Genomic DNA, 24,665 nt, shown 5'->3' with positions numbered 1-24,665 from the left:
CCACAACCTGCCGTTCCAACGACTGTAGCTCCTCCGTCGGGGGCTCGTCTTCTCCTCTTTTTGCGCCGGTCCCAGACTCGGTGACTCTGGCATAACTCCTGTGTTTAGTTTCCAGACCGGTAATAATCACTTCCTCAAGTCGAGCCTGCTGTTCTAGATCGTCCACCTTCCTTTCCAAAAACTGAATTGTCTTGTCTTTCTCCTTAATCAGGTTTTTTAGTTCTTTGATTTGGTCCATCATCGACATTAGTATTCCTTGTTGCTTATTTACTTTTTCAATTTCAGACATCAGCGAGTTAAGTGAATACTTAATCTCCTCCAGATCTTCTTCCACTTTCTTCATCTTTGCCATTTTGTCTCTTGTAACATACATAAGCAAAATCACAGCAGAGAAAATGAAAAACGCCACCAACAGGTGTGGGGAAGTGAACACAATACACAAAATTATTACCTGCATCATAACAACCGTGACTTGAAATAACTTCCTTCAATAAGACTCTTTCACTTAGAAAGTGAATGCTTTGCTGGCCAGTAGGCTGAGTAAATAGCTCAAACCTTATGTAGCTCTACTTGGTTTTTTGCTGCATATGTCAAGTTTAATTAATGAAAAAATGGCCACCAGAGTATAAAATTATAAATTTGCATATTTTTGATGATCACAAAAAGTTTGATGATATAGTTGAAAGTTTTAGAAAAAGAGAGTTATCTTCTGTCCCTCTGTGTAAAGTGCTGCTGTTAGTTCTGCATGCACTTGTTGAATTTCTTTTATTAAAAAATATATTTTACCAAAAACAAAAACAAACATTTTTTCCATAGAGAAAATAAAATAAAACACAACACGTATGAACAAAAATGAACAAAAAGCGAGGGGTGTACCTACTAGTTAACATATATATAAAACATTTCAAAAATGAAAGATACAGGATTACAGAGGTTCATACAAATTCAGGACGCTGTAGCAAAATGTAATGTTTCCATTTGTCCCAGATCTCAACAAATGTGCCACATTGAAATGTGTTAAGGAATGTAATTTTTTCCATTTAAAACAACCCATAGACAACCTCATGCCAATCATTTATTGATGGTATTTTTACACTTAGCCATTTTTTAGTGATAGTCTTTCAGGCAGCAGTTCTGTGAACTGCTACAAAGTTTCATTAAACTCACAATCTAAAGGCAACATTACATTTTTTAGCATATACATTTTCAACCAAAATTTTGAGTGGCTTCACAGCATGGTGATTTACACGTTCACTTGGGAACTGAAAGGTTGCTGGCTTGATTCCAGTTGGAGTCAGAAGAAGAGCATCCAGTGTAAACCTTTGCTGAATCAAACATGTAGAGCTACCCGCCGTCCCTAGTGGCTGAAGGAAGTAACACTTTGCAGTGTACTAAAGTCATTGTCCCAAACCAAATAAAGATCATGAGGCGCACTTTTTTCAGTTTAATTGATTTTAAAAAGTTATAATAGAAGAGAGAAAGCATGTTAATGACATCATCTGACCGATAATATGGCTGCTGTGAGCTTACTGCACTAACAGACTCTCTGAGAAGGCTGAGCTCCAGGTTTGCTGAGTGAAATTAAAGGATCTTACCTGAATATTACTCTTTTGTGATGGACATGTCTTTATTGTATGTATTGATCACATGTTATAACAATATCACTTTAGTAATAGTAATATCACTTCTGTGTCACTTAGTTATATACATATAGAATAGGATCACAGATTAGGTAGATAGTGAGACTGCTTCTCCTTATTGAGACCGTTCTCATTCCCACCGCGTAACATACCGACGATTTGTCATGTCCCAAGGCGTCCCATAGGGATGCGAAAGGTAACCTTCCGCGTCCCTATGATATGTGCCGGATTGTGGATGGAATCCAATATAGTGACGTTCCCGGCGGTAACACACGTTCCAGCCATGTATTCCAGCCCTAACCCTAACCTTAACCACAACTTTAATCATGTTAGATAGTGTTTTCCAAAGCGATTAAAGTAAAATAAATGTGTAGATTCAGTCCAAACGGTTCTCATGTTTCCGAACGCATAACATACAGACATGTTGGGTGGCCGAAAGTGTAACATACCGACGATTTGTCACATAGCGTAGTATGTTATGCTTTGGAAGTGAGAACGTGTTGGCTTATCATTCGGAGGAGGGGGAAGGATTCAGGAAGTAAATAGGTGACGGTCAAGAGAATAACAAGGTCGTAACTCTCTCTTTCTCTCTGTGTGTAAGAGCTGTGGAATGTTGTTTGACTGTGTATGTTTTCACTGTGTATATAAGCCACAAGCCAGCGCCCATGGTCAGAGACCAGTGTGGCGTTTGACCAGAGTGCTCTCTCTGCTGCAGCATAGTATTAAGCCAGATCAGAAGATGCTCATCAAGTGTTTGCAGTTTATTTAAAAACTTCCATCACACTTTATTAACAGGTATCAGTGTCTGTGTAATGTTCCCATAGAGTCGGTGGGATTCCCAGCAGGTCCCTGAGGTCTTGTGACCAGGGTTTGCTGGTTGTCCAGCACACTAGATTAAAAACAAAAGGTGACAGAGCCTTTGTTTCTGTGGCTCCCAGACTTTGGAACTCTCTACCATTGAGTTTGAGACTCTGTCAGTTCTTTTAAAAAACAGTTAAAAACCCATCTTTTTCAACTTGCCTTTGGTTGATGTTGTTTTATGTTCTAGCTTATGTGAAGCACTTTGTGATTTTATCTCGAAAGGTGCCATATAAATAAAATGTTACTTACTTTACGTACTTACAGTAGTGCAGTTTAGATCAGTCAGATATGTGGCTAACTACAGTGGTTATATGAAGTTCTAGTGGTTGTAAGTGGTGGTTCAGTCCATGTTATTGTTGTGTGTATGAGGGTACAGCCGGCCATTTGTTTGTTTTGTCTATTGTGTGAGTTCAGTTGTAGGTGGTTGTGTGTGTGTGTTCAGTCCATGAGCTTAATGTGGGTCAGATGTCAGGAGGCAGAGTTCAGGAGTCTGACGGCTGTAAGAAGCTGTTCTGGTACCTGGTGGTCTTAGTCTGTTTTTTTTTACTTGTTTTATTTTCAAATTGATTAATTTGCACTTTATCGTTTACAGTAGGATTAACTTTGCTGTGCCTTCCACAAAACTGTCTGTATGTTTTTATTTATGTAGGAAACATGAACTCAAAAATAATGGAGGTGGCTGCTCTGGGTCGACCTTTCACCTTAGGGATGCTCTATGATGCCCGGCGCGATAAACTCATCCCAGGTAACGTGTGACATGTTTAGATTCTCAGTCTATATCCACTGTATCCACACTGATTTTAGAACATCTGGACAGCAAAATCTCACATTTTTATCAAAGACGTGTCTTCTTTTACTTCTTTTACTTTCACATCTGACATTGGAAAAAATACCAGGTTTATTGAAGTGTAATTTTTGTTTTGATTAGTTTGACCTGAGAGAAATTTCCAGACATTCAATTACTTCAAACATCCACAATAACATCTGGTTTCCATTTTTGGTTGTGAATTGTAATCATACTGTATGTGAATTCAAAGGTGGAGCACAGGTAGGTACAGTTTGTTCTCCAAAATATCAGGACAATGTGTTTATTGAACCGTTGTAAAAGTGAAAAGCAAAAATTCTGATTGAACTTCATAAAATTGGGGGTGGGAATTTAACGCATTAATCGCAATTAATTAATCTTTTAAAAATGCGTTAAAAAAAATGTACACATTTAATCACCCTTTGCAATCCAAGCAAAGGGGAACTTTTGTCAATGCATGATTTCCTGGTATATCGATTATTCTGATGCACAGAACTACAAAAATGGAAGAATCAGAAAGCACGTTGCTAGGACTGATCGGAGGCAAACTTTATTTCAAAAGACTAACCGACGGAAGCCTTGATAAAAGCACCGTACAGTACCATCCAAATGCAAAACATGTTGCAGTGAGCACAGAAACTGTGGGAGCTGTTAGCGCTAGCAGTCCCAGTAACAACAAAACGTGTTGGCAGCCCAAACTTGATGAAATGACTGGCTTCAGGACCAAAATTAATAAGTCAGCATTGGACAAACTGATATATTCTCTCACAAAATTGATCGCTCTGGACTGTAGACTAGCGGTGGGCGGATCAATCCAAATATTGATTCTATCGATACCAAGTCGGTATCGGTTCGATACAAGCCTGGTGAGATCTATTCTTTACTTTAAGTTCCGCTCTTGTTTGCAATGCTGTGCTTGCGGCAAAGAGAAAAGAGCCAGGTCGCCAGACTCGGCGCTCGGGCTGTCAAGTCACGTGACTTAGACGCTTTGAGGGTTGTTTAGTTGTTTACATATTATATTTTCAGTAGTTGTTTTTGTTGTTGAGAATTTTAATTGTAATTTTTGTAATATAGTTTCTCAACAGTACTTGTTTGTTATAATTTGTTTACTGATTTGTGTGCACTTTAACATTTTTTTAAGAAAAATAAATTTGATAACTGTAAACCACCACGGCAGACCTGATGATAATCACGCAGTTGCTGTAACAGTACATTAAACGGCTGCAGCTCTCCTGCTGCCAGCCGTGCACATCACCACCAACAAAAACAACACAAGCAGAGCACAGGTTTCAAGCTGGCGAGGCCTGATTGTAGATGCCGTGCAGACATAGCTGGACATGCATATCGGGCATTTGCCTGGTGGGCCGATGGTGATTTTTCGTTTTTATGGGCCGATGATTGTAAAAATAACTCAGTTATTTGGTGGTGGCTAAGGCGGAGCTTCCACAGAGGCCAGCAGGTGGATGAGGGAAGGGGAGGCAGGAGGAGGAGAGACCCGAGGCAGCCGCCGGTCCGAGCGTCAGGTGAACTGAACTTCAGGTAAGAAGTTCTGACCTGCAGTCTATCTGGGTCAGATATAAACCAAGTTTAGGTGGAGTTTATTTTCGTTGTGCTGACTTTTTACAGTCAGTTACAATAACTCGTACTGCGTGCTAGCTAGCATGACGGAGTTTCTACACAGCTGGGTGGGTGCTATGATGTTACTGATAGTGAACTTTATTTTATTCATAAGGTTAGTTAGTAGAGTTGCCAACCGTCCCGTAAAAAACGGAACCGTCCCGCATTCAGAGAAAATATTACGCATTTCGTATTGAGGTGAAAAGAAACACAGTTTGTCCCGAACTTCAGCTACAATGGAAAAAGACACAAAGCTGGAGTTATTGTGTCTTTGCTGCACAGCTGCATCTTCTTCTTCTCTCATTCTCTCCTGTTGCTACTTCAATCATGAAACTGATCAATGATCAGCTGATCAGCTTTTCTCTCTTGTTTATTTATCGCCCACTTTGCGCCAGAAAGAGGAAACCAGCGGATGTCGCACTAAACAACAGCAGCACGTTTAAGCTTGATCAGCTGTTGTTAGAATGTATTTAATATTAATTTCTAGTATCAGCTGATGTTTGCTGGAGCCACAGCTGTAAAGCTGCTGGTCATGATATCGGTTTGGTTATCTGGTGAGAGGGAAACATGCAGATGAAACCAGGAGATGTCCTTACTGAATCATCAGAGCTGAACAGCTGATGGAGAAACAGGTTTACTTTTTAGGTGACATGAATGAGTTGAAGGGAAGTTATGAACTGTTTCTGAGAGACAAATAACACCAGGATCCTTTTCTAATTTCCTAAAATGTTATTCAGCTGCATTCCTACAAGAGGGAGAAACTCTTTCATCAATCTTTCAGCAGCTGCAGTAACTCTTTAAAATACAAGACAGAGTCAGCTGGATTCTACTTTTAACAGTTTACTGGCATTTAAAATTCTGCTTTGCTTTGTTAGTTTAGAATTATAGTTATTATTATTAGTAGCAGTTGTAGTATTTCAATCAAAACTGAAGTATAAAGGATGCTACATTCAATATAAACCAAATAACTTCTTCTGGCTGTAGTGGACGCATCTTAATGAAAAAATATGAGTACACTGCAAAAACGCAAAATCTTACCAAGTATATTTGTCTTATTTCAAGTCAAAATATCTAATCACACTTAAAATAAGCCATAATCAGCTAAAGAGTAACGTTTAGCTGATCAGTGAGATATGGGAACTTGTTTTTAGACAGTGCATCTTGGATATCTTGTTAAGTGAAAAACTCTTGAAAACATATTGTTTTGAGTCATATATCACACGAAACAAGCTTTTTTGGCATTTCATAAACGTTTTAAGCTGCTGTGTTATTTGTAAAAGATGTATCATCTTGTTTCAAGAAATAGACCTAACTTGAATCAGGACATCCAATCTACTTTATTGAGAACTGCAGATTAACAACATGCCCAACATTGCATTATTATGAGTCTTAGTATCTTAAGCACAGTGTATTTATTTTTCTTACATACCAGTCAAACCATATCAATGTGACATTGAAAGAGGCAAAACACTGAAATTGTTTCCCTCTCAGTTGTGTTGCACTGAACAGATTGCGCCAAAAGTAAAATAAAAAGTCAATAGAACAATAAATTTTTTGCCAGTGTTTAAAAACATTATTTCAGCCCACATATTCACAAAAGACTCAAGAATGATGTTTGATGATGTCAGTGAGATCATACTTCACTGGAATGTACTTGCTGTTATTAAAGTTTACATAGTGGTATGCTGTATAATCAACAAGATTTCCTGCATCCACAAAAATATTTGCCTGAGCTAGACAGGGAACTTCTACCTCATAAGCTAAATATTGATCATTCCACCCAACTGTAGAGAGAGGCTGGCATTCAAAACAATACACAGATGCATTTACAATATAGATGTTTTAACAAGTGCAAACTCTGGAGCATCATTTATGACATCAGAAATAACCAAAGATTTTTCACATGAATGTTTATTTCCATGTAGCATAATCCACTGTACAGAAACTACATGTTCAACTTGCTCAATGAAGTCTTTTATCTTGCCTTCTACATAATGAACATTTTTCACCTCAGAGGCTGGACCCATGTCGACTTCACTTGAAAAAAAATGGGATGTTTCTCATGCACGTTCTGACTACATTCATAAAGCTGGTTGTGCTTCACAAGAGATTTACAAATATTCTTAAAACTACTTTTCAGAGCCCACTGCTTGAAGAAACAATGTTTTGACTCAAAGCGCATACACATATGCCTCACTGTAGGACCAAGAGCCTTAATCTGAGAAGGAAGATGCAGTAAATAATGCTGTTTAGGTATAATATTTTCATCTGAAACAGTTGTTTGAAATGTTTTAAATGCAGCTCTATTAAAAGCTTCAGTCTGGAGAGAGTTGAGACAGTAATAATAGGTGAAAACAGAATTTTTATGATCTCTAACATGTTACGTAGCATTTGTGTGTAATGATTTTCTCCAATTTTGTCCATAAGAAATGGAAGGATCTTTAAGAAAACCAGCATCTGCCCAGCTGACTGTTTCAATTTATTGTCATTTGATGACAGCGCACTGACAGATATGAGGCAAGGCTTATCCTCACATCAACAGGAGAATAAGAGAAACACAGAATTGCACTATTGAATGAATCCAAGTTCATTTGCCCTGAAAGCACAAGATTCTTTAAAACACATTTGATTTTATATGGGGCAACGCCTTCAAGAATAACATGCATGATGTCTTGTGGGGTTTGATTGATTATATCAACGTGAGGAGATTCTGTTAACTTGCTTTTCCTCTTTATACCATACGTTATTTTTAGATTGTCTTTCAGAAAGTCAGTACTTGCTTTCTCAATGTCATTACATTGCCTGTTATGACTGGCCATGGTCCTTTTAACAAACAAATCTTCATTAAATTTTTCCTGCATGTCTTCGAAGTGGCAGTTGCAGTGCCTGCATTTACTGTAGGCAAAACCCACTCCTTCCTTAAATCCAGCCACTTCATGCTGAGCTAGAGTGTCTCCACACACAGATATGAGTGCCCCATGAATTGTCCTCTCACCACTTGCAGTGACAACTTGGCCATCCTTGCATGGCTTTGGCCTCTCATCAATCATTGCAAGCATTCTTGGATGTGATAGCAGCTGCTCCAAAATTTTTTCACCAACGGTATGTAATGAAAACAATGGTCCTTAATGGCAAGAACTCTGGAGTCTCCATGCTTCGAATAACAGACTGTTAGTTTTGTGACAATAATCTCTGGTTCAACTGGTTTTAACAGTTCTTTGATGGTCTTGTCCTGCAAATGGGTGGAAGCAATTTGAGTGAAAGGGTCAACAAACTGGTCAAATACCCCCATTGTGTCACTCTTTAGTTGATCCAGGTCCCCAAAATGTCTCTCAATTGTGTCACTCATTTCTTGTTTTAGGTGCTCCAATAATACGGCCTGATATTGCTGGATTCCACTCACGATGTGGTTAACAGCTCTCTGTGGAAGAGGAAAAACAAAGGAAAATCCTTAATTACAAAATTCATATGAAAACACAGTCAACGTGCAAACTCACAGAGACACAATTTTGAAAATGGAACCCTTCAGTTACATAAAGTTAGTGAGATGCAATGAGCAAAATAAGTTACCTCCACCACCCAATTTTTTTGTTGTAAAGAATAATAATGCCTTATGCAACGTTAAGACCTTGTTTTCACTTAATTATAATGCATTTTGAGGAATCGGATCATAGGTGGAAATGCAAATTGAAAATTTGTGTTGTGTGTATTATGTTGTTTCTATTCTTAGCTCATGCTAAGGAAATATAGTGATAGGCACATTTTGGATGCAACATACATGTCTATTTCCATATATAGTGGGGGAGTGAGATCTGAGTGGTCACCCATGAAGTACATGGAGACACATTCTAATGTCAGGTGTTTCACTCACATACCTAAAGCTGTCCATTTATGATCAGATCATTCAGGATGCCAGGTCTGAACAGTGCCCAAGTTATAGCTTGAGCACTGTTAAGCATAAGTTAAGCAAATTGCTTTTAGGTTCTCTAACAATGAAATACAATTCAATGGAAAATTAATGGCATAAATTACCTGTGTCAGTCGATGAGTTTCCTTGGCTTGAAGAAGAAATGCAGTTGCATGTTTATAAAAGTCAAGATTCAGGTGACCCTCTCCATCTTCTTGAAATCCACTCTGAAACAGAATAACAAAACATATCTATTAAAACAGAAATAAATAATTGCATTGATAGGTAGCAATCACCAAACAATATTGCATTCATTAGTTAGCTAGATTCATGCCCATAAGGTACAAGGTAGATGTATTTTTACTGACTGATGTCTTTAATTTGAACTTTTAAAATGACAACTAAAATGACAAACAAAGCAGTACTTGATAATAGATTAATAAGACTACCAAAGCACATGGAGAGTTCAGTACAGTATAGCTTAAATTCCTCGATCATGCCTGATCACAACCAAAATTGAATTACTTGTTCATTGGCCCATTTGTGACATTTCCTTTAAATTTAAAATCTGTCCATAACTTTGAGTTATTTTGCTAACAGTCAGACAAATGCCACCAAAAACACAACCTCCAGAGTTACTAAGAAGAAAAGGTAAAGAAAAGAAAAACAAAAGATAGTTTTAGAAATAAAAGTAACAGTTAATGTTGTTAGTAGTCTTGCTGTTACTTCGGAAATGTAAATAGTTATTTATAACTGATTACTCATTTAAAAAATATACAAAATAACTTACTGATTGGTTTGTATGAAAGTAATTACTTATGTCAGTTATTTACTGTCGGACAAGTTGCTGACAATTTGAAATATGTTATATTTAGTTGTTTCACCTTTAAAAAAAATAAGCAATACTGACAATAAAAGTAATATTGACTTTAATGCTTTTATTAATGTGAAGATGAGTATTTTTTTGTGCTTAAATTTTTTTGGACAGTAACTCTGAACAAATCATTTCATTTTGGTTTGCTTTGCCTAATAGTCATTCTCTAAGTGGACCTTGAACACATTATATGTAAACATGATAGCAACCTATGTAAACCTATTTACATAGGTTCAGTTAGCTGACTGGCTTTTACCAGCTGATTTCAACACATATTTCAACAATATATCAACTTTTCTTTAAAACTAATAGGACTTTCTGCAAAGTTTGGATGCATTCACCGGAGCGAACGGATGACTGAAAAAAACACTGTCTGACAAGACTGCAGCTTTATGCTTTCTGCCACAGCTCTCATTTACGCTTTCAGGTGAGTTACTTAATTTAGCGAAGCAACTAGTTCGACACTCATCACTGTTAAAATAAAAGTACAACATGAGTCTGTCAAAAACAACACATTTAATGGACGTACTTGGATCAGCCAAAGTAAATGCTAACATTATGTTACAGCTTCTGCAGCTCGTTTCTCCGGCTTTTGTTAAAATAACTTACCGTTAGTGTGGGGATGCTTGAGCCCTCGTCAGTTACTGAAGAACTGGCGTTAGTTTGGTTGACTGGGTCCGTCCTTTCACCTGCTCCAGGTAAACCGTGGCGGGTTGATCCTTCCTCCTCATCCGCTTCCACTCCGAGAAGGTGACGCGCGTGTGTCCGCTTTACGTGATAGTAGAAGGAGTTATACACTCTGTACTCACTCGGACAGCCATCAATTCCACACACCACGCGAAAGTCAGGGCTGCGGCTGTGCATGGTATTAATGTGACTTGTAGAATTATAGGAATTATTTTAGGGTTACTGTTCATAACCATCATCTTTATCATTGCATTAATTATCATTTCATCCAAGCATTTATTGAAGTTGCTGGCATTATGTTATAATTTGTATTACAGGGGTTATCATAATCTAATATTAACATGTTTATTACAGGTTGTTATAACCACTTTAAACTGTGGAGTTGAATCTATAATTTAAAGGTTTTCGAATGTTTTTATATTCTTACACTGAAGTCTTCAGTGGGGGAGAAGCTGACTGCAGGGACAGGAAGTTACATGCTTTTGCAGAAGTGAAACCGAAAGCAGAGTGAGTGCAAGTTAAGAGCAGGGTGTTTATTATGCATTTATTGCGGATTAAGCCTTAAGTAGTTGTGGTAGACTGAAACAGTTGTTTTATACATTTTACATAGAAGTTAAGATCATCACAACACAGGATGCCCTCAGCCTGGTTGCCTAAGTTGGGGTCAACTAAGGTTCAGAGAGCAGATGCACAGTCTGTGCACGCACAGACAGACATACACACACATACACACACACACTGTTAGGGTGTAGGTGAAAGTTGACTGATGAAGCAGTAGATGCACGATGCGAGAGCTGAGCTGGCTTACGGGAAACCACCGGGGAGAAGATGGAAGCCAGTGTACTTTTAATTGTGCCTTAAGTTGTCAAATAGAACATTTGTGGTTTTGAAGCTGATGTATGTGATGACGCAATGAGGGGGCGTCACTAAATATACTCTGATGCATATAAAACTGTATTTTGATGTTAGGAGATTGAGATTGTGGGGCTGTCTGCTTACGGAGTCCGCTCATTCTCCCACGCGTGTCATTTCATTAAAATCATCGTCTTTACCCTTTGGACCAGTGTGGTTACTTGCATTCCTCCTGTGTTTCCTTCCCTATATTTTTGAACCTTAACATTTGGGGGCTTCGTCCGAGGGGGGAAGTGAGACAGGACGGAGAAAGGTCCGAGGCGTCAGGCGCTCAGGCATTGGTCAGTGGTCAAAGTGAGTGACAAACCGGCATATAACAAAAGGTAGGCACCACCTGTTGAATTTCTAAGTGTGCCAGGTTGGACATGAGAAATTAAAGTCTACTCACTGAAATTACTGGTATATGTCTGTTTTGATTTTGGTGAAAATCTCATGAGAACTAAAGTATAAGTTGAAGTAAAGATAATGAAACGTTGAAAATAAGTAAAGAGTAAAGAGAATAAGAGAAAATAAGTAAAGAGTAAAGAGAATAAGTGTATTTAAAGCAGTTGGACTGCAGAGTGAATTTAGAGTTATAGGTTATTGGCGAAGAGTTTGTGACAGTTAAGTCTTAATTGAATATAAAGCCGGGCTTGAACATCAATATAATTGCTTGTGTGATTTTATGGGGTGTTTTCAAAGTAATTAAATTATCTTAGGACGGGACTATGGGATAGTCTTAGGAAGCGCACAGCTCAGATGTGACGGTCTCTCCTGGTCAAGGACGCTTGACCCTGACCTATCAATGAATAGGGTTAGTCCAGTTTGGCAATCTGTGGGGTACGGGGCATCCCAAAATACGCTAAAGTGATTGGGTCACTTTTTACTGTCCGGGATAGTACATTGCGCTTTTTTTGGTCAGTAGAAACCGGGTTTCGGGCGTGTAACTTTAACTTAAAACTTCGGGGAAGCCTGGGATGTGAAATGCCCAAAAAATAGAGCTTCAGGCAGAGTTTGGGTTGGTTCATGCTTATAAATTGTGTTAGGGCACTAGAGATAAGGCCGCGGTCCGGGACCGATAAATGGTAAATTGGTCGCAAAAAACTCAGGGAGTTTTCCGCAGGGCGGTTATTATTAAATTTGTCGAAATTCGGTAGGTGTTTTAAGAGGCCTAAGAAATCTGTGCAGTTGTAATTAATAAGACGTCTGTAATATAAAATATGAGATCTATGCGTAAGATTAGTCTCTGTGTCAGCAATGCACAGCCGGATGTGCACTGATGGTGTGTGTAAATGCAAATGAGGAGCGGTGACGCGCAGAGAGGGTGGTTTCAATGTCGACAGAATTGAGCTTTTTGCTAAATGCCTGTATATAAGAGGTTGGTTTTGCTTATTATGAGAGTGTAAATACAGTTTGAATATATTAGTGTGGATGTATAGTAAATGACTGAATTTTGATAGATGTATATTTCGTGAGCCATAAATGTTGGTGTGTTGTATTTTTCAGTTATGTGTGTGTGGGGAGAAGCTGCGAGATGATGAGAGGTTTCAGTTTTCTTTTTCTTTTTGACTTGCTCTTTCTGATCATGGAAGGCATGTCCAAAATACTCGTATGAAAGTGTATTTTGTGTGATTTTAACCGTGTGAATGCTGTCAGTATTTGATTTGAGTGACTCTGCATGATTTGTCTGAGTGAGTGGAAAATGGAAGTTTGAGAGAAAAGGCAGTGTGTGAGACGATTCATGGCGTCTGAAAGAGGTTAGAGCATTTAAAAGGGGTGTATGAAATAAAGGAGTGTGAAATATATTTCTTTTGTGATGTAAAATAGGATGTTTAAAGTTTGAAAGTGCTTTTAATTCAAGAAATGCATGAGTGATGGTATGAGAGGTTGAGTTTCTTTTTCTCTCAGTTCAAAAACACATAAGTATATACACTAGGAAAACCCACTTAAGAAATTATTGTGTGACTGATGCTACAAAACTGACCTATGTGTGGGAAGAAGTGTTAATTGTCCTGATGTTTGAAAGAGCTCTATTTAAATGTGTGTGAATGAAATGAAAGTGTATTGTTTTTGGATCAAGATTTAGTAGAATTACTGATTGTTTGTAGACTGTGAAATTTAAAGGGAGACAGAGTCTGCCTGTTGCCTGCAGAAACAGGAAGGGGTGTATGTGTGACTGATGATGTCAGGGGAGCACCCAGAGAAATAGACAGAGTTAAATTCTAAGAAGCTGAAGCGAATGCATGTTTTAAGAAAAAGTAATAAAGTAATAAAATTATATTAATTACAGGGTTTAGAAAAGAGACAGACCGAGAGAAATAAATACATGAACTAACAATTACATTAATGAATTGAAAACGCACGTACACAAACTGTTACATGTGAAATTATTGTTGGAAAGTTAATACATACATGAAATAAAGAAAGCAGTTTACACTCCTTTAATTTCCAGAACCAGTGTGTCCCCTAGACCTGATAACACTCTTGCCCAGTTGGCCCCTGTAGTAGGCAAGCATGGAAGGCTGGACAGCCCATGACGGGTAAGATCCCATCTCGAAACCCTGGGACAACCTAAGGCAAGGCGCAGTCACGATTGCTTGAACCTAAGTCCCGGAGTGACCTTGGAGTCACTGGAGGAGACGGGATTTAACAGGTAAGGCCACTGGGCACAGACGAAGGGGAAATGTCATTAACAATGACCAGTGATGAGCCAGAGAGAGAAAATACACCCTGTCAAAGGAGTTTGAAACACTGCAAAAGAAACATTTACAAGATCACAAAGATCATAAAGAAACATTTATAAAATCACACATACAAACAGAAAATGCACTAACCTTACAGAGATAAGCTCATGAAGAGTAATGAACAGATATTGATTTAAAACCTGGCTAAGAACACAAACATACGTAATTAAATCAGCCTGCTAATTTCATGAGGGTTAAAATGGTGTGAATGTTGAAGAAAATACATTTAAAACACACTTGGATAAAATAGAGTTGTTGTGGAATAACTCAAACGAAGCTGTATGACAAGGGAGTGAGTTATGGAAAAAAAACAAAAACAAAAGAGGAGTGATTACTTAGGAGTGCTCGTGCACTGATTGATCACAACAAGTGATTAGTATAGAAAGAAAATGAAAATAATTCAATAATGTGATAAGGTTTAAACATGTATTTCTCTTGTCAAGTTGGCTGTTGAGCTGTGAGTTTATGCAAATTAGCTGGAGCAGAGACACTTCCTGTGTGCGTGTGTGTCGGAGGCTTTCAGTTCAAGAGAGAGAGCGGTGGCTGTTGAAGATTATTTGGCGAAATATATAATGGTAAAGTATCAGGATATTTGATTACGGTGGTCAGGTCTGAGAGGGGCCCAGAGAAGAAATTTTTTGTAGTAGTGCACTCAGGAAAAAACCTGTCAGGTGATTTTGTTTTGTACTTTGATGAGCTAATAATCAGCTCTCTCTTTTTTCATTTTTGTTCTAAGCAGGCCTGGAAGACAGTGAACGGACGGCGTTGACAAAATTACCAAGTACGAAAATCAGGTGGGCTTTACAGAATTATAATTGATTACAATCAGAGACTGATTGGCGGCAAGTCTCTGTCTAAAAATGGATTGATCGATTCAATCCAGTCAAAAGTATAGAGAACTATTTTCCTAAAAAGGAAAACGAAATAAAACAAATGATTGAGCTCATTTTGCTGATGTGGAGCATCTGATGACGTGCGCAGAAGGCTGCAGTATCAGCAAAAAATATCATGTGTGAATGCATGTGAGTGAATGCATGTGATTGGACCAAGGGGGGAAATAAATAAAAGGTTGACAAACAGGACAAGTGGAAGACTTAATTCTGGGGATGCTGATGTTTCCTTTGAGTGAATTTCTGTTTTGTTGATTTGGGTTAGACCATGTTATTACATTATAAAATGCTAAAAGGGAAACATTTTTGATGTAACTCAAGTTACCATTAACTGAGGTAACTCATGATTAATAACTGTTCTGTTTAAGTTTATTTTTTGTCATGACACAGACTGGATCATAAAGGGGGAGTTGAGTATGAAATGTAAAGTACAGGTTGTGTTTCCAGGAAATTCCAAGGATCCAGAGTTCGATGGAGCAGGAGTTTGAGAAGTTTTGACATGATGATTAAATTGATCTAATTCCTTAAACACAGGTTTTCAGGGCTGGAGCAAAATACCGGAGAGGAGAATTGCTGAGCTGTTCTGAGAAATGAAATGACTAACCTTTTTTCCTTTTAATTGGTTAAGCTTGGGTGAAGCATGTTGAGTTTTTTGCCACATGAGATGTGTCAAAAAAGAGAGGGGTTTAAGATTTAATTTGTTAATTTGAAATGGGTTTTAGTATGATTTTATAACTATTGGGGTTGTTTGATAATTTAGAGATGGTAAAACTGAGGCAGAGATTGTTAATTCTAAAGAAAGGAGTAAAATGAACTGAATTCTGTTTAGAAGATAAATTGCTGGTGTTAATAAGAAGTTGTACACCAAACTTAGAGGGAAACTGTGGGAATAAAGGATATGCTTTGGGGAAAATAGTGAAGATTTGATGAGTAGAAAATGTGGGATTTCTTTTTGATTTTTAGGATAAGTTGTCACAGTGACATAATGTTAGAATGTTGTTATAATGTAGGCTTTAGAAACAGATAGTAAATAGATTTATTTCTAGGGTAGAGGAGAGCTTTTATGAGGATGTTAAAAGTCTCGCTGACTCAAATGAATAATATTGGAGATTATATATGTAGAAATGATTTTTCATACACATTGCATTTTTGTGCCTTTAACGGAGTTGTGGCTCAGAGAGTCGTCTCTTGAGGGTCACAAACTTTTGGTTAACGTTATGATTAGCCAATCTACTGTGAGAAGGACCTGAGTTATTGAAGGATTGCACACGCTTACAGACATATGGAGTTCTTAACACACATGACGGTATAGATTTGAGGCCTAGGGCCTGAAATTCCTTTAGCTTTTAACTGAATTTGAGTTGGCCCTGTAATAAGTGACAGACAAGAGGAACTGAATAGGAGTTTGTTTGTGACTAAACTGTGTGATAGGTAAAATATTGAGATAACATATGCAGCTCTAAATTAGTCCTCTTATATAAAATGCAGTTACAGAATAACAGATGCTGGTTGAAGTGACTAAGTTTTTGTTTAAAACAGAAGCAAAGGAAAAAAGCTTATATAGTTTGGTTAAGTCTGATAAAGTATAAATTAGAGCGAATCATTACATTAAGAGCAGCAAAATGAAATAAAGTGATATATTAAAACAGGTTATAACACAGGAACTGTGAGTTTTAAAATGAAGTTAGTGTCAACACACAGAAGTTGTTCCTAGGGAGCTTTTAGCTATGATGAAAGTTATTTAGGAGTAATTGATTATATGTGTTTACACTTAGTTGATTAAAATGATTGTTTTTCTTTGATCCTTGTGTAGAATAAGTGTTTATGATGATTTTTCTTGTGAAAGGTGATTTTAGGCCAGAGCTGTGACAGTACAGGATGTTGAATAGAGTGAACAACAGGAAACATATGACAGCAGTGCTGTAAGACTGTTAAAAAGCTGTAGATTGAGATGAGTGATGTTTAAGATTATATAGGAACAAAAGTCAGAAAGTCAAAACATAATTAGGTTCAGGCTTTTGAATAAAGGGAACAATTGAGGGACATAAGGTAGGGGAGCCGTAGTGGGGAGAAAGTGTTTTCTATCCTTTACAGAAGAAGATTTCCACGAGAGAGGGACCCAGAAGAGGAGCAGAGACCACTTAAGCATGAAGTGTTCTCAAGTGGGAGCTGGCGTTTTATTACTGGACCACCTAGATGACGTGAGGTTATTGTCTGGTTTGCTGAGTCAGGGGACGGCTAGAGAGGGTCAGAGCGAAGGTAGTAGACCTGGGAATGGTGGTTTCGGGGCCCATGATGCCATTAATGGATCTAGAGGAGACAGAGTGGGTCAGGAGTGACGCCTCTGGAAGAGACGTCAAGAGAGGGAATTGTAGAATTATAGGAATTATTTTAGGGTTACTGTTCATAACCATCATCTTTATCATTGCATTAATTATCATTTCATCCAAGCATTTATTGAAGTTGCTGGCATTAGGTTATAATTTGTATTACAGGGGTTATCATAATCTAATATTAACATGTTTATTACAGGTTGTTATAACCACTTTAAACTGTGGAGTTGAATCTATAATTTAAAGGTTTTCGAATGTTTTATATTCTTACACTGAAGTCTTCAGTGGGGAGAAGCTGACTGCAGGGACAGGAAGTTACATGCTTTTGCAGAAGTGAAACCGAAAGCAGAGTGAGTGCAAGTTAAGAGCAGGGTGTTTATTATGCATTTATTGCGGATTAAGCCTTAAGTAGTTGTGGTAGACTGAAACAGTTGTTTTATACATTTTACATAGAAGTTAAGATCATCACAACACAGGATGCCCTCAGCCTGGTTGCCTAAGTTGGGGTCAACTAAGGTTCAGAGAGCAGATGCACAGTCTGTGCACGCACAGACAGACATACACACACATACACACACACACTGTTAGGGGTGTAGGTGAAAGTTGACTGATGAAGCAGTAGATGCACGATGCGAGAGCTGAGCTGGCTTACGGAAACCACCGGGAGAAGATGGAAGCCAGTGTACTTTTAATTGTGCCTTAAGTTGTCAAATAGAACATTTGTGGTTTTGAAGCTGATGTATGTGATGACGCAATGAGGGGGCGTCACTAAATATACTCTGATGCATATAAAACTGTATTTTGATGTTAGGAGATTGAGATTGTGGGGCTGTCTGCTTACAGAGTCCGCTCATTCTCCCACGCGTGTCATTTCATTAAAATCATCGTCTTTACCCTTTGGACCAGTGTGGTTACTTGCATTCCTCCTGTGTTTCCTTCCCTATATTTTTGAACCTTAACAGACTCAAACGTTGTCTCAGACTCAATGCTACAAACACGTAGCATATAAAGCAACGCCAAATCATGTTGGAAGCTAGTATGTTTCATTCGGTAGCGCGGGCTGCATTTGTGCCGTAAAATAACTCGTTACCATGGTTACACGCGCCTGCTAAATTGTCGTAAATGTGGGGATAAACTAAATTATTTTTTTTTTTAACCTATAATAATTAACGTTATTTTGCAATGCACAGAGACAGTTGTTTGGTTTAAAACCAATGAATCATCCTTTTAGGATTTTTGGCCAAAAGAAATGTCAGGCAAATTGAAGACGAACTTCGCTTTCTGGCTGTCGTGAATGATCTGGTGGACATCTTAAGTTCATGCAGACACGTGCCTGCCACTACTGTCCGAGAGTTCTTTGCATCCGTGTTTCATTGGAAGTAAGTTAAAATGTATTATACAGTGCTCATTTTCTTTGTACATATTACACTCCTTTCGAAAGTTCTAAATGTTTTGGTGTGTTTATATTGTGTAACGTTGCAGCCGAACAGTGACTGGACGAAGCAAGCTAACGACAAAAAAGCTAACTAGTGTGCTAAGTAGGCTAACAGCATGGAAGGACTGGATGAGGTCACAGTGTCGGTTTTAAAGGGTAATGTATGCAAATTTTATTTTTAAACAGATTAAAAGGACTTATGTTTTATATTTCTGACATTTGTCATTTTAATGACATAAGATTTTTTTTTTTTTAAGTGAGAGACATTATTTATGTAATTTTGTGTCTTGCAGCAAACAAGCCTGCAGATATCGACAGTCCAGACACCCACTGTCCAGCAACCTTGGCCAAACACTACAATACCCTACAAACTTTGTTTAATATAAAAAACCCAAACCACCAGGATGTCTCTCAGCTCCTGGATTTGGAATTTTCAGCCAGAAGAGCATTCATTGATTCAAATACTATTCGCGAGGAGGACAGACACAAAAAGGTTCTAGAAGCATATCCTTGCTTCAAGGACATTGGCCATGTAAGTCATTGTTGAATCCACGTGATTCAAACCATATCATACCAACTTCTTGCTCCTCAGTGATGCATTGACATGTTTGTATTGGTATGCTGAATATTTTATAGGTGATGGAGGAGCTTCATCGCATTTTGGATAAAGATAATGGCAACTTCGTCAATGAACTGAAGGGAAGATGGCAAGATTTCTGCCAGAAGGTGCAGTTTTTTGGTGTATGGAAAAAGACGCTGAAGCCCCCAATGGGAATGGATAAAGGTAAGCAATGATGTTTTGGTGTTACTAGTCATCAGAGTATAGTTTGGATCTTTAAGCATGTTAAAGCAGCGGTCCATAAAGTGATGCCACTGAGGACAGGAGGAGGAGAATTTGAAATTTTAAAGGCCTAATCCCCCACTCCCCCTCTCCTTCTTGAAGGAGCTGAAAGCCGCACCTTTACTAGTTATGCGCAGGGAAAACAGACTCAACGCTACAAAAGGCTAAAAATAAAAACCAACAGGCCAGTTTAGGGAAAGATTGTTGTGTAGGCTCACTAATCAGTGAGCCTACACAACATAAAATGTAAGATAAATCCCTTTTTGTTCCCCCTCCCTCCCCTCCTCAGCATTAAGTTTTACAGACTGACATTAATGCAATGTAGGTCAATGTAGGCATAGTTAGCATTTAAGCATAAGTCATATTAGCCTACTATAAACACAGTATACAACAATTATCTACACAATTTAGCAATTTATTAGGTTACTGTGACAAGCTTAAACTGTGGATTACAGCTTTAACTTTCATGTGCTAGTGTCTTGTTGTTCACCTTTTCAATCCATGACGGTTATCACTGGCCAAATATTTGTTGTTGTTGTTGTTTTGTTTGTTTTTTTATCTTGAGGATTTTGTTTAAGTGTGGTAATGAGATGATTCTTTTTTCTGTACAGCTGAATAGGCTCTTGAGATCCTGCGTGTGCTGCCATCACTGTTCCCATCCACCTCTGCTCCTCCAAAGAGGGCACGGGATGCGAGTGAGGCTCTGGTGCATGTCCTTGAGGTGAGTTGTGTAAAATGTAGCAGTTGTTTTTTGTTTTTGTTCTTTTTGGGACAACAGTATTAAAAAAATGCTTCTTCTGATGAGTGCCAAAGTATTTTATATTCACATACTATATGTTCTAAGCCTTCAAAGGCACCTAAAACACATTTTTGGAATGAGGTTTCTCACAGGTTCGATCTCTGTGACCAGTAAATACAAACATGTATGCATTACGTGGTAGCACATTTTTATCACCTCAATGATACCTAATTTAATGTAGCCTTGGTTTTCTGTTTTTCAGGAAGGCTAGACATATGTGAACAGTAATTCCATCGAGAATAATTAAAAAGTAGCAATTTCAGATGTGTTTTCTCAGAACCTCAACTTTTGTTGTAATTTAGCTTTAGTTATGTGTTTGAAACAAAAGCGCATAATCCTTACAAAAGTTTGTCTGTGTTAAAGGACCAAGAAGACCCTAATACCTATTTGATGAAACGTCCTCTCTCCTGCCCAGTCCTGATCGTGAGTCCGTCCAACTGCATCCTAGCGGTAGGAGATGTGCCAATAACCACGTTTCCAAAAGACGAGGTTACGGAGGGTGCTTTATACCTTATGGCCTACTATTATACCCCTACACCTTACATACCCAAAGTGTGTAGCCACTCTGCTTTCCGTCATACAGACGGAGGTTCTCTTGGACAAAATCAATGAGCGAGATCTCACATCATCTTACAAGAAGAGCATGGCTGACTGGAATGCTTTTATTGGCCAGTAGAGCCAGTGTGGTTAAGATGTGGACTATAGGAAAGCGCTTCTTCTCTCCTTCCAAGGCTACTACAGTCCATGTTGGTTGCGATTGATTTTTGTTTGGAAATTGGCCAGGTTAGCCCAGTTTTATAATTAAGGATGCACGATAATATCAGCGAACATGCCGACATTTTATGTTTGGTTTGTGCAGTGCAGACTGCCTAGCTTTTAGTTGATTTTAAAGGGTTTTTTTTGTTTTTCTTTTAATGTTGAGTTTAGGCTACAGTGTATTCAGCGGATAGGCTCCGTGCATCCTTAATGATAATTTTACAATGGTATTGTTTGAAGAATGTTGTCAAATGTCCATGTTAATATAGCCCAGGACCTTTAATTTAAATGATAAAAACACTTTGTATTAATAACAAATGTTACAGGTTGAGCAGTTTTAGTATGCCTAGCAGTGTGTTTGTCTGTGCTTTGAATTGTGCCTGTGCAATGCACAGATTTTAGCAGTGTATTAAGGGCCAGATTGGGCAGAACAAAAAGTCACTGCAAAATGACTTCTTTAATGCAGTCCTCTCTGTTTATGGGGCTTTACCAATAAAGTTGCTGCTCTGCAAATCTATAGTTTTCATGTTTTTTTGTCTTATAAGTAGTAGGTAAATGTCTTGAATCTAGAACAGTATTACTGCTGTATAGAAAGGTAAATGCACTAGAAATGGAGAATTATTACAAAAATACTAGTAAAAAATGCTAACTTACATAAATTTTGTCTCAAAATGCCAGTTTCTAATCTTATTTTAAGTAAGGTGTTGTACTTAAATCTAGAACAGTGTCACATTTTAGAACTCAAAATAAGATATATACACTTAAAACAAAGAGTGTGATGTTGGAAGGTTTAAAAAAAAAAGAAGCTACTTTTGAGGGGAAAATGCTACTTTTGAGTGTCACAAACTTATTATGAGACACACAAACTTCACAACACTAGTAAAATATAGCTAAGAATGAGTTTTTCCGGCTAATTTCAAGATCTTGCAAGGCTTATTAAACTGTCTTATTTCAAGAAATCTTGTCAAGAGAATTTTCACTTGTTCCATTGGCAGATTTTTTCACTTATTTCAAGCAAAAAATATCTTATATTAAGTTTTTTTTTCTTGTTTTTGGAGGGCCATTTTTTCCAGTGTATATATGTAAATAAAATGTATGCATTAAGTAAAATTAAAACACAGTGTATACTCTGGTGCTGATGTTTCTAAGGACTCATTTTTTCCCCACTGAAACCATTTTGTGAATCTCATGTCTTAAAGGTGTCACACTGTGGGATAATAAAACTTTGAAGGAGAAGTCAGTGGAGAATGATCAGCACAGCAGTGAGTTTGAAGTCAGTGCAACTGATTCCATTGAAAAAAAATCCTCTCTGCTGGATGTTAATGCTTCCTTGAAGGCCAGTTTCATGACTGGACTCATTGAAGTTGAAGGATCAGCCAAGTATCTGAATGATAAGAAGAAATCTCACCATCAGAGTCGAGTCACGCTTCAGTACAAAGCTACCACCAAATTCAAACAGCTGATGTTGACTCCTGATGAAACCAAGAACACTCAAGAAGCAGAAAATGTGAAGACTTTGGCGACACATGTAGTCACAGGAATCCTTTATGGGGCAAACGCTTTCTTTGTGTTTGACAGTGAGAAGTTAGATGATAGCAGCACTGAGAACATCCAGGGCAGCATGCAAGCAGTGATAAAGAAGATCCCCTCATTTAATATTGACGGGAAAGTTGACATCAAGCTGAGTGATGAAGAAAAAGCTGTGACTGATAAATTTACCTGCAAATTCTATGGAGACTTCATTCTTGAAAGCAACCCTGTAACATTTCAAGATGCAGTGAAGACATACATCCAACTTCCAAAACTACTGGGAGAAAACAGAGAAAACTGTGTTCCACTGAAGGTCACACTGATGCCTCTGAAGATTTTAAATCCAGAAGCTGCTGAGATGATGACTGGTATCAGTGTTGGACTTGTTATAAAGGCTCAAGATGCTCTGAAGGACCTCTATAATATGGAAATAAGCTGCAATGATCTGCTGGAGGACAGAGTGGGGAGAAGCTTTCCACAGATACAAGAAAAGTTGATCAGATTCAAGAAGCTCTGTGAGTATTTCAGATCTTCACTCCAGAAAACAATGGCTGAGAAACTTCCCTCCATCAGGGCAGGTGAGGAAGATGAGCAGGAATTAGTGAAAGTGTTTGATGACAGAGACAAGTCCCCGTTCAGTCAGGAGAGATTAACCAAGTGGATCAAAGATGAAGAGAGAGAAGTCACCATCATCAGGTACTTTGTAGACATGATGGAGGGAACAAAGATCATCTCAGAGTCTGAGCTGGACAGAGAGGTGTTTAATCCAGGAGTAGAGGAAGTTCTCTGCTTTGTTTTCACCTTCCTGAAATCCACTGACCCATATCTGCAGAACATGTCTGACTACTTGGAGAAAAAGAAGCTGGAAGGTACTGATGGTAACACTCCACCTACCCAGGACCAATGGTACTTCTCAGATGAAGTGATAAAGAAGATGACAGAAAAGGCCAAAGTTGTCCATGACCTTGCCAAAGCTCTGAAGAATGACAACCGATTCTCTTTCTTGGTAGCAGCCATTGCAAATGACAAATACAAAGGAGGAAGTATCTACCACTACAGGAAGAACTTCCTGGTTACTGATGATTTCTCAAGACCTAGTGTCACAGATGTGGAAAAGGCGACGGACAGACGAGATCTGATCTGGTGTAAGTACTTTTTACATAAATAAATCACATAAGGATGTTACACCTGCAATAACTGATTTGTTTTCATTTTGTAACTTGGATATGTTAGAAAATAAATAACAAATTTTATTTTTTTACAAATAACATATTTTTTAGAAATTTTAAATATATTTTATAACAAAATAACAATATATATGTAACAATTGTCTGTGGAGGTTCTCAGTCATCCAGGTCATGGTAGTCTAAAGAGCTTAGAAAGAAAAGCGTCTGCACTTCTTTAAGTTGCTTGAAGAAGTTTCATCTCTCATCCAAGAAGCTTTCTCAGTTCTAAGGCCAAATGGTAGCGAGTCCCAGATTGAAGTCCTAGGGGAGTGTCCCCCAAGGGGGTCATGAATCCCCTGTTGATCCTCTTCCTAATCACATGAGCCAAGGAGAACATAAAGTTCACCAGGGAAGACACAAATGATAACCGTTTGCCTTTCCTGGACTGTACCGAGTGCACTGAAGACAATGGAAACTGTTACGGGTTCGAAATTGAGGACGAGAGTAAAACAATGATGGTCCAGAAGAGGTCGATCAAACAATTGATTTTAATGAATACACGCAGCATGGGGAGACGTACACTGGAAACCATCAGTTGTAAATCCCCACCCAAAAATACACTTCAGATTGCTTTTATAACATCAGGGTATTATGACGCCCCCTCATGCGTTTACAAACACATAATTTGCATATTTTACAGACAATGAGCAATTTTAAGAGATAAATGCAGACACAGAAGTTCCCCTTTCTGGCATCCATCCAAATATGGTGATGATCTCAGGCCTTTGAGGTCCCCATGGACTTGTCCTCCTCTTTGCGTCACCTGTTGCTAGGCAAACTCAAATGCAACAAGAAGCTGAATACATTCAGGCCTTCACTCAAGCCTGCT

At 38.2% G+C, this 24,665-nt stretch overlaps 1 protein-coding gene and 1 long non-coding RNA gene across 2 annotated transcripts in view; one reads left to right on the top strand and one right to left on the bottom strand.

Annotated features, from left to right (window-relative positions):
* The first annotated feature begins 3,155 nt into the window (after nt 1-3,155).
* LOC116315967 (neoverrucotoxin subunit alpha-like) overlaps nt 3,156-24,665 on the top strand; it is a 32,501-nt gene continuing 10,991 nt past the window's right edge. The window contains exons 1-2 of the mRNA XM_039616054.1: nt 3,156-3,246; nt 22,280-23,755. Of these exons, the coding sequence (XP_039471988.1) occupies nt 3,156-3,246; nt 22,280-23,755 (1,567 nt within the window). The remainder of the gene's footprint in view (nt 3,247-22,279; nt 23,756-24,665) is intronic.
* Nucleotides 8,266-10,373, bottom strand: LOC120441372. Its single transcript, XR_005614027.1, has 3 exons — nt 10,314-10,373; nt 8,956-9,057; nt 8,266-8,344 (listed from the first exon to the last, which is right to left on the bottom strand). It is a non-coding gene; the product is annotated as an uncharacterized LOC120441372 (long non-coding RNA).

This window comes from Oreochromis aureus, linkage group 8, assembly GCF_013358895.1.
Source record: "Oreochromis aureus strain Israel breed Guangdong linkage group 8, ZZ_aureus, whole genome shotgun sequence".
Classification (NCBI taxonomy): Eukaryota; Metazoa; Chordata; class Actinopteri; order Cichliformes; family Cichlidae; genus Oreochromis; species Oreochromis aureus.
The sequence above is the reverse complement of the archived record's forward strand: the minus strand, read 5'-3'. Positions and strand labels throughout refer to the sequence as shown.